This window comes from Parambassis ranga, chromosome 13, assembly GCF_900634625.1.
Source record: "Parambassis ranga chromosome 13, fParRan2.1, whole genome shotgun sequence".
In the NCBI taxonomy this organism is placed as follows: domain Eukaryota; kingdom Metazoa; phylum Chordata; class Actinopteri; family Ambassidae; genus Parambassis; species Parambassis ranga.
In genome coordinates, this window is record NC_041033.1 from 526,692 (window position 1) to 539,250 (window position 12,559).

The window sequence follows — 12,559 nt, forward strand, 5'->3', positions numbered from 1 at the left end:
CAGGTAAACAGGCCTCTCCAGTTAGCTTGGTTTCTAAATTGCATGTCTCTTGATGGTTTTAACCAGGCTCACTTCATCTTCACATTTATTAGGCCAGTGAAAGACTGTGTACTCATGCAGGACATAACTACTGTCATGACACTGTTTGTTCATGCCTCTGAAAATGAGCCACTATTTGGCTGCAGTGTTAGAGTAGACTCCAGTGCACACACTGAAGCTGAAGCAGAAACCTGCTCTGGCTAATGCACCAGCCCATAACATAACTGGTATGTTTTTTAAATGTTCTCCCTGAAATCAAACGTTGTTGATCAGATGCACTAACTAACTAACTAAATAAATAAACATGCCTTCTATTCGTTTTCCTTTCGATTTAAAGCAGTTGGCAACACGACTGTATGCGCACCTGCTTCAGAGGAAACACACACTCGTCACACCAAGGGGTGGCGCTCGAGCTCAATTTTTGTGTGTTGCTCAAAAAAAGATAAAGGGAAAAAGACAGCGTGTGAAAAACAAAGAAGTCAGCAGGGGGCGGTGTTTAGAGCATTACCAAGGCAACCACGGTGACGTGTGAGGAAGGCCCTCCCACATTTCTATGGCCAGCCCTAGATGAAAATAACTTAATGCCATCCGCAGCGCAGCCATTGTATGACCTGCGCTTGAACGCGGATATACTAATACTGTAATCACACGTATAACTCGTTTATAACCTAAAACCAGCGGCTGTGTAATTATATGTTTGTATGGACGAGGAACCTCAGGAGACTCTTGCGTACGTGTAACGAGGACTGTTTTACACCGATCCGTGAGTTTGGCGGAGGGATCCAGCCGAGCAGACAGAACGGAAAGGCGCCGTCTCCGCACTATTTGGTTTCCTCCAGCTCCCTTCGTCTCAGTCAGTGCTCGGTGTTCTCTCAGTTCTGTGCCCGTATTTAGATGGCAAGCTTCCCAGACTCTGTCAACGAAAATGATATAGGTAAGTACAATGCGTTATTTAGTCTGAAGGCAGACGTGTGGCGTAACCACCGAACCGCTCGACGTTGCTCTGTGTTAACCCCTGAGAGCCTTTAAAGGCCCACTGTAGCACCCAAAATATCCTTTGCTCTAAACTAATAATAGCGAGTGTCGCACACCGGCTGACTGTGGTTGTAGTCATTGGTTCAACCGGTTGAAGCTAACGCAGCTTGGTTCATATACTGTACTCCTGCTAGAAGCGTGCTGTTATTTAGAACAGTCTCTGTTACCTGAGTGTGTGTTTTATAAGTGGAAGCCTTTAACCTTTAATGTTTGAGTAGGTCGCAGTTTGGTGGCGTTAATTGCGTGTCCTGTTGGTGCGGACCTCGGTGGAGCCTTCCCTCCCCCACTCTGATTCACAGCGCAGCTACGTGCGTGTCTGCACGCCACACACCGTGAGAACAGCTAGTGTGCTTTTAACCGTGGGTTTAGTTCAGTGCACAATTTTGTTTTTCACAACTGTATGTTTTCCCCTTGACAGTAGGTTTTAGGAGAATTCGCTGCAGGCCAATCCCATGGTTTCGATGAGCCCCCCCCCCACTTACTGGCCTGGTTATTCATTCAGCCTGATGTCCTCAGCTTCACCTCATTCCTATTCAAGTCTGTTGTTGTTAGCCAGCTTGGAAAAGTGTGTAACAGTTGAAAATGTGTTTTAAGTGTATTTAACCCGTAATGTTCCCCACCCACGGCTGGGCGGTATTTAGGTATTAAGGCATACCGGCGGGCCACGCAGGTAGCGACGGTATCATTTTTAATACCGTCAATAAAAAAATCCGCTTATGTAGAAGATAAGGATAAGACATTAAACATGTTTTGTGGTTGAATCTTCAGTTTTACTTCAGTAGTATAATATATTTTACTTTTGGTTTGATAAAGTGTATGAACAGAGAGAGAGAGGGCAGTTTGGTGCCGTCTGAGCCTACATTTATCATTTTAATTGTTTCCATCAGAAAAACATGACCGGCAGGTTTTCAGTGTATCGGACAAGTGTTTTATTACCATGCATAACTTCTAACATACAGGCAGGCGCACGGCACGGAATTTCTGTATACCGGGGTAAAATGTGGAGGGCGTTTGACGGTATCAAAATTTGGATACAGCCCAACCCTATCTCCACCCACTGTGTTTGTGTTAGGCGGCTATCCATCAGATGCATGCATCAAGCCCTCTCATGTTTGAGTGAAGGGGTTACTGTAGGAGAATTGGCATTCCTATGGGCCGGCCTGAAAAAGGAGATGGGTAACCTGTGACTAACGGCACTGTCATTTTGTTTGCTTGTTTTGTAGGTAAGGCTAAGTTCATTGGAGAACTCCTGGTGCCTGTTGCTCCCTTTGACCAGAAGTCTGGGCGTGAGGCTTGGACAGTAGCCTTTGCACCCAATGGTTCCTACTTTGCTTGGTCTCAGGGGCATCGCATTGTCAGGCTCATTCCATGGACACAATGCTTCAAGAACTTGTAAGCATTCTTCACCGTCTCTCAGCATGCTTGATTTAGTTATGACATTTACACAGACTACACTTCTGTGTGCTTTTGTGATAAATCACTAGGAAATTAGAATTTATTTCCAAGATTAGCAGGAACTGGACTGATGTCATTAATGTCTGTCAGGCAGTAGCATAATATTGGATTATACTGTGTGCATTTTCACAGCTAATATGTTGTTGTCCACACTGATAAAACCATTCTTTTGTCTGTGCACATTTTGCCAGAGAAAAAATGTATGCCCAAATGTACTTCTGCTTGTGTTGTCTTAAAATCCTTAGTTATAGCAAATGAATGCAAGTTATGATAAAAACTTCCCTGATTTTTTTTTTTTTTTAAAGCATTTTTCAACTTTGCGACTAGAGGAGGAGGAGTGGTGCTGTGGTGCTGACCTTGCAATGTTCAGTGGAGCATTTAATCAATGTTTAGCCAAAACTTAGAATACTGCATTTTTGTAGCAGTCTATTTACCCTACGGATCATGCCAGCAACATGTGGCTCATTATCAGCTTGCTTTCTGCTTAACAGGCTCTTTCTCCACTTAATAGGGCCTTGTGATTCTGAGCCACACATTGAAATTGTCTGTAAAACAAGAGTTTGTTGTTCCCAAACAGGAGAGCTGTGGCTAGAATGCTGCAACTGCCTCCTCTCTCACAGTACTGCTCACACTTCAGATCTGTTATACAGGATATCTGAAAAAACAACTACACAAACCAAGTTTTTTACTTGCACTGTCTCTGGTTGATATCCCCTTTGTCTTTCTCTAATTTCTATTGCCATAGCTCAGTGGGCCATGGTGGAGAAGGCACCAATCCTTCAAGCCCCCGCCGCTTGTCCCGCCAGAACAGTGATGGTGGCCATGAAATCACAGTGGCTGGCGAGCCCCGTGAACACACCATAGATTGTGGTGACATAGTGTGGGGCTTGGCCTTTGGTTCCTCAGTGCCAGAAAAGCAGAGCCGCTGCGTCAACATTGAGTGGCACCGCTTCAAATTCGGCCAGGACCAGTTGCTGCTGGCAACAGGCCTCAACAATGGGCGCATCAAGATCTGGGATGTTTACACTGGTAAGGGTACTTCGTCTTGTTCACTTCAGCTTGCTTAGGTAGTAATTGGGTTATGAAATCAAATTAGTAAATTGGATCAGGAGAAAGAAACCTCAACTCTAAAGCTGGATCCATACTCCACGAGAGCAGAGAACTCGCTCCTCGCCCACAACATGACATTGTCATTTTTCTCTCGGAGCGCCTGTTCTGCAGCTCTCGCGGACACATGCCCCGGGCAGAACTTTTTCTCTCAATGGTTTGCGAGAACAATTCTGTGATTGGTCGAAATTTAGTGGGTGTGATGAATGTGGAGAAGCTCAAGGGATTCTTCAGGCACAGAACACACACACAGAAGGAGGAAGTACAGCGACGATGGACAGGTAACCACGACTGTGCGCACAATTTGCAACACAATTGCATTGTCAACCTTTTGTGTGTGACGTGTGCTGCGTGGGAGGACCGTATGCACACGCACTTCTCGTGGAGTGTGGTACCTCCGTGCCGAAATGAACTTTTTTTTTTACTCTTACCACCCGTGGAACGAGGAGCGAGTTCTCTCTTCTCGTATGTATCGAGTATGGAACAAGCTTTAGGATGCACATAGCTCGATCTCCTGGCTTTAACTAGACGGCACCAACACATATTCAACCTTTAAAAACTGTACATACACTTTATATCAGTGAGAACATGCTATCAAATAACTGGTTCCCATGTAAGGCAGCTATGTGGTATTTGTAGGACCAGACACTGATGGCACACCTATGGAATCTTGTTACTTTTGTTTTTAAGGTAATTTTTGTCTGTGGCAGTGACTGCTTGTACATTACTACAGCTCGCACTGTTATTGCTGCCCCAACAGCACCGAGTCCTGTTTGTTTAACGGTTAAAAGCCAAGCGAAGCCAGTGATAATAAAGATACAATACAAATAATAAAGATACATGGATATACAAGATATATAGAAAATAAATGTGTGCAAAATTGCTAGTTACAACAATCTGTGATGGCTTATTGCAGGAAAACTGTTGCTAAATCTGATGGACCACACTGATGTAGTGCGGGACTTGACTTTTGCTCCTGATGGCAGCCTCATGCTGGTGTCTGCATCAAGAGATAAAACCCTTCGTGTATGGGACCTCAAAGATGATGGTAAGTTACTGAGAGTTATTTTGCTATATTGTTCCTTTAATTTAAGAGGAAGTAGTAGAACACAGTCACATTGCTTTCCTCTTCTAAAAGTGTGCCGTTTACAGTTTTAATACTAGCACTCTGAATTGTAATGCCAGGTTATAAAAGTAAACAATGGATCCACAGGCTCTTGGTCTCTGGATGTAGAAGTTAGGATAATATCCTTGTATTGTCATCAGTCTGCCCTTCAGTCCCTCTCCTCAAGTTAACTTTAATATTTCAGTTGAAGGAAGTTGTTCATGTCTGGCCAGACCTTACTTACAGGAAGGGATGGCCAGATTAGATTTTGCTAGTCAAAGGTCACTGACCTCAGAAAACATGCTTTTATCCAAAACCCAACACACTGGGCTAGTATCTCAGGAATGGTGTCTTGTCAAACACAAATGTTATCTCAAGTATGAGGTTTTGGTGGTAAAGGTCACTAAACAGGTTTTGACCTTTGATCAGAAATGTATTTGCTAAAAATCCCTACATTTTTACACTAACCTATAGGACAAGATGCAATTCAGGAATACATATTATATTTAATAGGTCAGAAGTCAGTGACATAATAAACACTTGTTAAATTCCAAACTTCATATGTGCGAAACATATAACACCAATGATTCAGACATGCATGTAAACCATGCAGATATACAACTTTCAGATGGCAAGTCAAGCTGTTCTATTTTTGTACTGACATTATAACATTATTGACAATAACATTCCTGGATCTGCTGTGTTGTCTAAACTAAAATCTAGTCTTTCATTGCTGCTCAAAACGCATTCCCCATTAAAAGCACACGCATCATGTGATCTCTGGCTTCACTCATAATCATAACCCTGCATTAGCAGTGCGACCTATCACCTATTTGTTTTTACTGTCACTAAATTGTATAAAAGAGACCATAGCTAAAAAATAAGTTTCTCACTAAGCAGTAACGCCACTCCCTGAAAATGGACTTGACTTATATCTATTGTGCAGTTGACTTCAGGTCGGGGACTTGTTGCTGCATACCTTTCTCCTTGTTTTGTCAGTTACTGTACTGTGACTAACAGAATGTAGTCAGTGAAAGCCATGTTGTGTATGTCATGCAGGTAACATGGTGAAAGTTTTGCGGGCACATCAGAACTGGGTGTACTGTAGCGCCTTCTCCCCCGACTCCTCCATCTTGTGCTCAGTGGGTGCAGGAAAAGCAGTAAGTATATAAGTACCTTTTTACTGCCTTTCATGAATTTGCTAGCTAATCGCTTTGCATTTGCTTGTTACCAGTTATGCTCAATCAACCTTCAAATTACAACACTTCCCATCTGCCCTGCCCTGCCATTTCCAACTGAGAACATACTGTGCTGGAGTTGAGTTACTTACAGTTAGACTCTGTTTGGCTTTTGTTTGTTGAAAAAAAGATAATTATAATTTTTGCTGTAGTTTGCATGCAGAGCGGACAATTGTTTTTACTAATGTAATGTAGCACTTCGTAAATCTATTTGTCAGAGTGGGACTGACCAATTAAAAACTGAAGACATGACAAAAATGAACAGAGTCAGTAAAGGAAAAACTATTTCCTATGTTATGTTGATTTCTGCTGCCCTTAAGGCAGAAATATTTCTGGATATTTAATGGCTGGTATTAAGTTTACCTTGTCTACTGTGTTAGAGACCTAGATTAGCCTGAACATGGCGGTAATGGTAGACATGGTGGTAGTTTTCTTAGGCTCTGTGTGTGCCTACAGTGTGTGTCTTGCTCTCCCTGTCACAGGTGGTGGCAGAGCTCAGTGTGTGATTGGTTTTGAAAGGAGCGCCGCGCTGACATTTTGAGCAGCCGGTGTAAACCGTGGACGCACAGTGCACAATGCCCAAAGGCCTGTTCAGGGGCAGCCTGGCACCTGAGCCGCCAGGTCAATCTGTACGTAGGTGCTGCTCCGTGTCTGTCTACCTCTGCTGTTGCAGTTCCTCTATTTATTTTATTAAACTGATGGTTAAATTCTCTTTATCCCCTCCCACCTGTCTCCCAAACCCACCTCCACACCTTCCTCCCTTATCTCTAAATAGCTCAATTTGCCATCTGCTACATGCTAAATCTCTTTTGTTACAGGGATACTGCCAGGTTAAATGTTTCACTAGTCACAGGCAGAGTAACAATGTAATACTGCCAGTCAGTACAGTCCACTGCACAAACGGTTCAACCAACCTGCCATTGCCACATCTGTCAGTATTAATCAGCAGGTTCCAGTGCTTTGTAAATGTTATACTTACCTGTTTAAATTAGAATTATTGGTACATATAATTAATTATAGATCACAAGTATGTGATGCCTAAAAACTTGAGCAGAAAACAGCTCATAATGTGCCACTTGCGTGGCCGGTAATCTGTGGCTTTTGTTTTATTTCTCCTTTACTATAAACAGTTTGGTGTATCTGTTGGCAGCAGTGGATGAACTGTGGATAAACAGGATAGTATTTCACAAAAGAAATAATCCTATAGTGAAACTTATTTTCCACAGAGTGGGAGTAAACCCCACCCCCACCCCACCCAAGAAACTGAACCATTAGTCTGCATGTGACTAAGATTTGTGTATAGATCATTGACTGCATGTGTTAACAACCAGCGTTGGCAGCACTTAAATGTTCTTAGTTTCTAACACAAAAAGGAACAGAACAAACATTTTAGAATAGACCTATAATGACACATTTTCCTGAAGCAAAGATACTAAGGCCATTGCTCACTGTTAAAAAAAGTTCCACAATCATTTTCTTCTTGTGTGTTTGTGTGTGTGCGTGCCAGCATGCTTGTGTGTGTGTGCGCGGGCACGCATTTATGTACTTTGCCAGAGGTGTCAACCCTTTGGCCATAAAATATTCTTTTCTCTTGCAGTATCTGTCTCTCTTCGTAGGCTTCTGCCGGAGATGCGAGCCTATTGTAAACACAGGGAACTAAAAAGGGAAAGGGGAAACCAGTGGAGTAACTTTATGTTACCTTAAGTTATTACTTGTTTTCTTTTCTTTTCTTTAGACTTTTTTGTTAAAATAATATTTATTTAATAGTAGTAAAATATGTACATACATTGAAATTCTTATGATGTACTTTTACCATTGCTACAAAATGCTTTATTATAATGATATTGTAGGTGAAGTTTTGAATTTGACATAGCCTTGCAGCTTGTGCTCCTTTGTTTCTTTGGCCTGGTTTAATGTTACAAATCATTACAGTGACACTGAGCATAACTGTTTAGTTCTGTTTTAATTCCAGTTGCTTAATTTAATTGCTAAATGCTTTATGTGCATATAGTAAGATTAAGTGTAAGGTAGCACATCTATACTTGGTTCAAATCATTCCATGGGCTATAACAGTGCTGTCTTCAACTTGCAGGTGTTCCTATGGAACATGGATAAGTACACATTGATCCGAAAGCTGGAGGGGCACCACAATGATGTGGTGTCTTGTGAGTTCTCACCAGATGGGGCACTGTTGGCCACTGCTTCCTATGACACCCGAGTCATCGTATGGGACCACCACAAGGCCACCATCTTGCTGGAACTTGGGTAACCAACACACAATATGGGGGCCAGTGGGATAAGACATTTTAAAGCTGAATGTTTATTTTAAAACTAATTTCTGTTGAATTGTTGCTCTTGTCCAGCCATCTCTTCCCTCCTCCTTCGCCCATTTTTGCTGGTGGGGCAAATGACCGCTGGGTCCGTTCTGTGAGCTTCTGCCCTGATGGGCGCCACATTGCCAGCATCACCGATGACAAGTAAGAAACTTAATGACATGAGTTATATTTTTTTCTCCTTAAAACTAGTTCACTGCCAATGTCTTTGTTCCCGGGCTTTTTGTTCTATTGCCATTTGCCTTTTTCTCTTGGAATGGAAGGAAAAGTGATCTTCTGTATGATTTCTTAAAATACATCAAATACAACAAGATGCCCTTTGTTTTGCTCTTTTGTATCCGGCGTTGTCTTTTCAGCACATATTAGCCTGAACGTGTGGACATGTATATTTTAAACAGTTTAAAAACAGAATAAGTTACAACATCAGGTTAATTAATGACTATTGTTCCATGTTGTTGCTTGGTTGTTCAAAAACACGATTTGGGATGCCTGTCAGATGCCGCTATGGCAGCAGAAAAGCTTTACTGTTAGCTGTAGTTTGTTTTGAAATCTTTCGGTGAATCGTTTGTGTTGATAGGACTAGAGAGTGCAGAGCTGCTGTATGTGGGTCTCTGTGGGATCACATGTGTGTCACAAGGTAGTTGTTAAACACTCTGGCCATTGGCACACTGAGTACTGAAAAGCGGGAGAAGCTCTACAGCATGCATAAAATGGTAAATAAAGCACAAGAACCTAGGATGATTGTCAACTGTTACTTAAAGTTCAAATATTTTTTAATCATCACAAGTCCCATGACTGTTGGTAGATGCTAGATTGGAAGATCAAAAAAGCAGGTCTTCTGTCTCTATTTTATCTGCAAGCACAGTTATTAATCCACAAAGACATTTTGTGGGTGTCATATTAGTGTGAGCTTCCTAGTTCTGCTAAGGAGTGCAAATTTGAGTCTGTGATTAAATATCACGATCTATTAGTTTAGCTTCTGTTGTATTGTGTTAAAACTGCCTCAAATGGTGTATACGAAGGTTTTCTGACAGCCGTGTGCTTCGTCTTTGCTCAGGCTGGTTCGATTCTGGAGCATCGAGGAAAGGGCTCCTCAAGCTATTGCCTCTGTCTCTAATGGCCTCTGCTGTGCCTTCTCTTCTGAAGGAAGTGTCCTTGCTGCTGGGTAAGACACAACACATGTTCAGAGATACACCCCCCACACACATTTTATAATGTCATCTTAGTCACATTTTGCCCCTTCATTTCCATGTCTGCTGCTGTGTTTGTCTTGTTTTGTCTGACCTGCCGTTATTGTGTTGTTTTTCAGGACTCGTGATGGTAGTGTGCACTTGTGGGAGTGTCCTCGTAGCATTGCCAGCCTGCAACACATGTGCAGGATGGCTCTTCGCCGGGTGATGGCCACCCAGCAGGTAGAGGCCTTGGCCATTCCCACACCGCTTCGAGACTACCTGACCTACAAGGTCATATAGTTGCCAGCACCAGCTGACTCACCTGCACCTGTCCCAGCAGGATGCTGATAAACCAATGAATCCCTGATATATTTTTTTTTTAGACAAGAACCCATTTTTCATAGAACTCTGAACAAACAGAAATGATTAGACGTAAGGAAAAGTTACGTTTTACTATAATACCAGAGACATGTCCTTATCTAAACCCTCTTCACCTTATTTTGTACATATTTATTTTTGTAAGTACTTTTGTAAATTAGTATGCTGTTGCCAGTGACCCATCCTGAAAGGTCAAGTTCTCCCATATTCTTTGTCATATTAGTGCGCTACTTGTAAGTGTACTCTTCCAGCTGGTTCTAACTCTGCAAACCCCTTACCTTTCTCTGACTTGAAATGGCTGTTGCACTCAATGGAGAGGCTTCGCAGATGTGCCTGCTCATAAAGTCAGGTTTTGTATTTTATTTGCATGGGCAAGCCAAAGGGAACAGAATAGGTGTTGTAAAGAATGCAGGGTTTTGAAGACCAATACTCATACCCAATATTGTGGACTTAAAGTATATTGGCACTAGATTATCATCATAAAACACAAACTCTGTTACACTTCTCTGAAATAGTATATGCCACCATGGCATGGCACCATGAAACCTTAACTTCCTTAATGTGTTCAACTGCATATTTTATTTATGAGAATTCTGTGGTGATTCAGTTAACCACAGTACAAGGCCAGGCTGACATATTAGCCACTATTGGATCTCTGTCAGCTTTGGTATTAATATTGAATGGTAAACGGCAATAGATAGTTGTTCCTAATGTCAGACTTTCTGCTTGGATTTGGATTTGGTGTATGTGTGCATGCACACATGTGCCACTGCCCAGTCTAAAGGCAGTATTGAGCCTTGAGACCAGTGTTATCACAAAGTCAATCACCTCTGCCGCTTAACTTCTGTCTATATTTGAACTTGTACAAAAGCTGGTAAACAGAATTTAATGTAGTATGTATGTATATAAAAATGTATGATGTCCATAGTCATATCAAAGTTTTAAGCTTTTTGTCATTTTTATTTTCTCATTTATATCTTATGTTGAACATTTTTACGTTTTGTTTTGTTTTCCTTTTAAATGTGAAAAAGTCAACTACTACACAGTCTGGGAGAATGAAAGGTGTCCAACTTTACTGTGTGGATAAGACCAAACCGTATTCCTGTAGAAATCACAATAAGCAATTCATGCAACTCTGAAAGTAATCTCAGCCTCAGCTATCGGTGTTGGACCTTCATGTGCACAGGAACTGTCAGGTACAGTATTTTTAGTCTGGTTATCAGAGCAAGCAAAAGAAGGGAAGGTGAGCTCGATGTGTTACAGAAGGAAGACAAGTATAGAGCAGGTCTGTCCTTCTTGGCAGTGTGTTCTCTGACAGTGCTGATGCCAAAGGATTTCCTTTCTTCAGAGAGTGTATTAAGAAGGTTCATCATAGTTTCCAAATGGACTACAGTGCTTAGTTCACTTTACAGATCCCTAACCAGGGTTTGCATTACATGATGTTTTTGTACCATTGTGATTGGAAAAACAGTTCTGCCTCAGTGAGATGCAGTAAATATATCAAACATGTGTGAATGTATTAAGTTTTTGGTGTGTTTTAATAAAGGTTTTTTGACTTTTGTGTGTGTGTGCGTGTGCTCATGTAGAACTCTGCTTACAGTAGGCATCTTATTGCTGAAACCTCCTGTTAGAACCCAGTGACCGAAGCCCCATTCATTCATGGATACTTGGCTGCTACATTGGATGACATTGTATCGTCATGTGAACAGCAGCCCCACTTTTCAGGGTTCATAAAATATGGTTTACTTAAACTAAAAATAGGGAACAAAAGACGTCTTGATTCCAAGTCGTACAGATAAAATCTGAAACATACATATTAGTAAGTCATTATTACCAGTGCTTTTTTGCTGAATCTAATGCTACAGATATGGGCCATCATACTTTTATAACACTCGGCACTGTCTGCAGTTTGTGTAGCAGCTGGTGGTGCAGTCACAATGTTAATTCATTGCAAGTTGCTTGTGGTAGTTCATGAATACATGATGTCTAGATGTGAAAGTGATTTATGTGTAGATTTAGATTTTGAAAGTCTAGCTTTCACTGCACAGTTAAGAAATGATTTTGGGACAGTCTATAAAAGATCTCTCTTGCTGAAAGGTTAGTTAGATGCCCACCTTTTCAGTCAAATGTACTGATAAGCGGAGAGTGTAGGCGATAGGTAGGTAGGTATATTCTTAGTTTCATTTCAGAGAAGTAAGTAATAGCTGACAGCTCTAATGAGGCTACAATCATTAGGCAGACAAAAGCAGTGGTCATAAGTGTGCTGCTGCAGTGATGGAGAATACCAAGAAACTCATGAGGAATACTTCAATGGGATTTAAAAAGTTTCAATTATCAGTAAAGAATTAGAATAAATAATTGTATTGCTCTCAATGTAGTGATAATAAATACATTCTATTCTATACTTAGACAAATGTACCTAGACCTCCCTAATCTGATCACGTAACATCTGGACACAGTCCTCTACCTCCTGGCAACTGAGTTGTTAATCTCATCACAGCCTTCCTTGTGTCAGCTAACCGCCAGATCATGTGACTTCCTCACCCTTTCTCTTTTAGTGTGTCTAGCAAACCAAAGCTATTGATCAGTTTTCTATTTGTACATGGCACCCTCCCTTTCTTTTGTCCACCTCTATAAATCTTGGACCTGACATTTTTCTGAGTTAGCTTAGCTCCTAGATCCACTTTAAACCCATCA

The 12,559-nt window shown here is 41.5% G+C and overlaps 1 protein-coding gene across 2 annotated transcripts; it reads left to right on the forward strand.

Moving 5' to 3' along the window:
• The first annotated feature begins 599 nt into the window (after positions 1 to 599).
• On the forward strand, positions 600 to 11,422 carry wsb1 (WD repeat and SOCS box containing 1). 2 transcript variants are annotated; one of them, XM_028418982.1, is made up of 9 exons: positions 600 to 973; positions 2,298 to 2,466; positions 3,275 to 3,558; positions 4,553 to 4,684; positions 5,801 to 5,901; positions 8,072 to 8,244; positions 8,343 to 8,456; positions 9,370 to 9,477; positions 9,622 to 11,422. In XM_028418982.1, the coding sequence occupies exons 1-9, from the start codon at positions 934 to 936 to the stop codon at positions 9,782 to 9,784; spliced, it is 1,284 nt and encodes a 427-aa protein (XP_028274783.1). In that variant the 5' UTR covers positions 600 to 933; the 3' UTR covers positions 9,785 to 11,422. The 2 variants fall into 2 exon arrangements, with proteins under 2 accessions (XP_028274783.1, XP_028274784.1); XM_028418983.1 differs by lacking the exons at positions 600 to 973; positions 2,298 to 2,466; positions 3,275 to 3,558; positions 4,553 to 4,684 and adding an exon at positions 6,462 to 6,608.
• Positions 11,423 to 12,559: the final 1,137 nt, after the last annotated feature.

Bases quoted from the DNA above. Each gene is read 5' to 3' on its own strand.
- wsb1 (XM_028418982.1), top strand. From the start codon at position 934: ATGGCAAGCTTCCCAGACTCTGTCAACGAAAATGATATAG. The intron at 3,559-4,552 runs GTAAGGGTACTT...GGCTTATTGCAG, and splicing joins GATCTGGGATGTTTACACTG to GAAAACTGTTGCTAAATCTG. The intron at 8,457-9,369 runs GTAAGAAACTTA...GTCTTTGCTCAG, and splicing joins GCCAGCATCACCGATGACAA to GCTGGTTCGATTCTGGAGCA.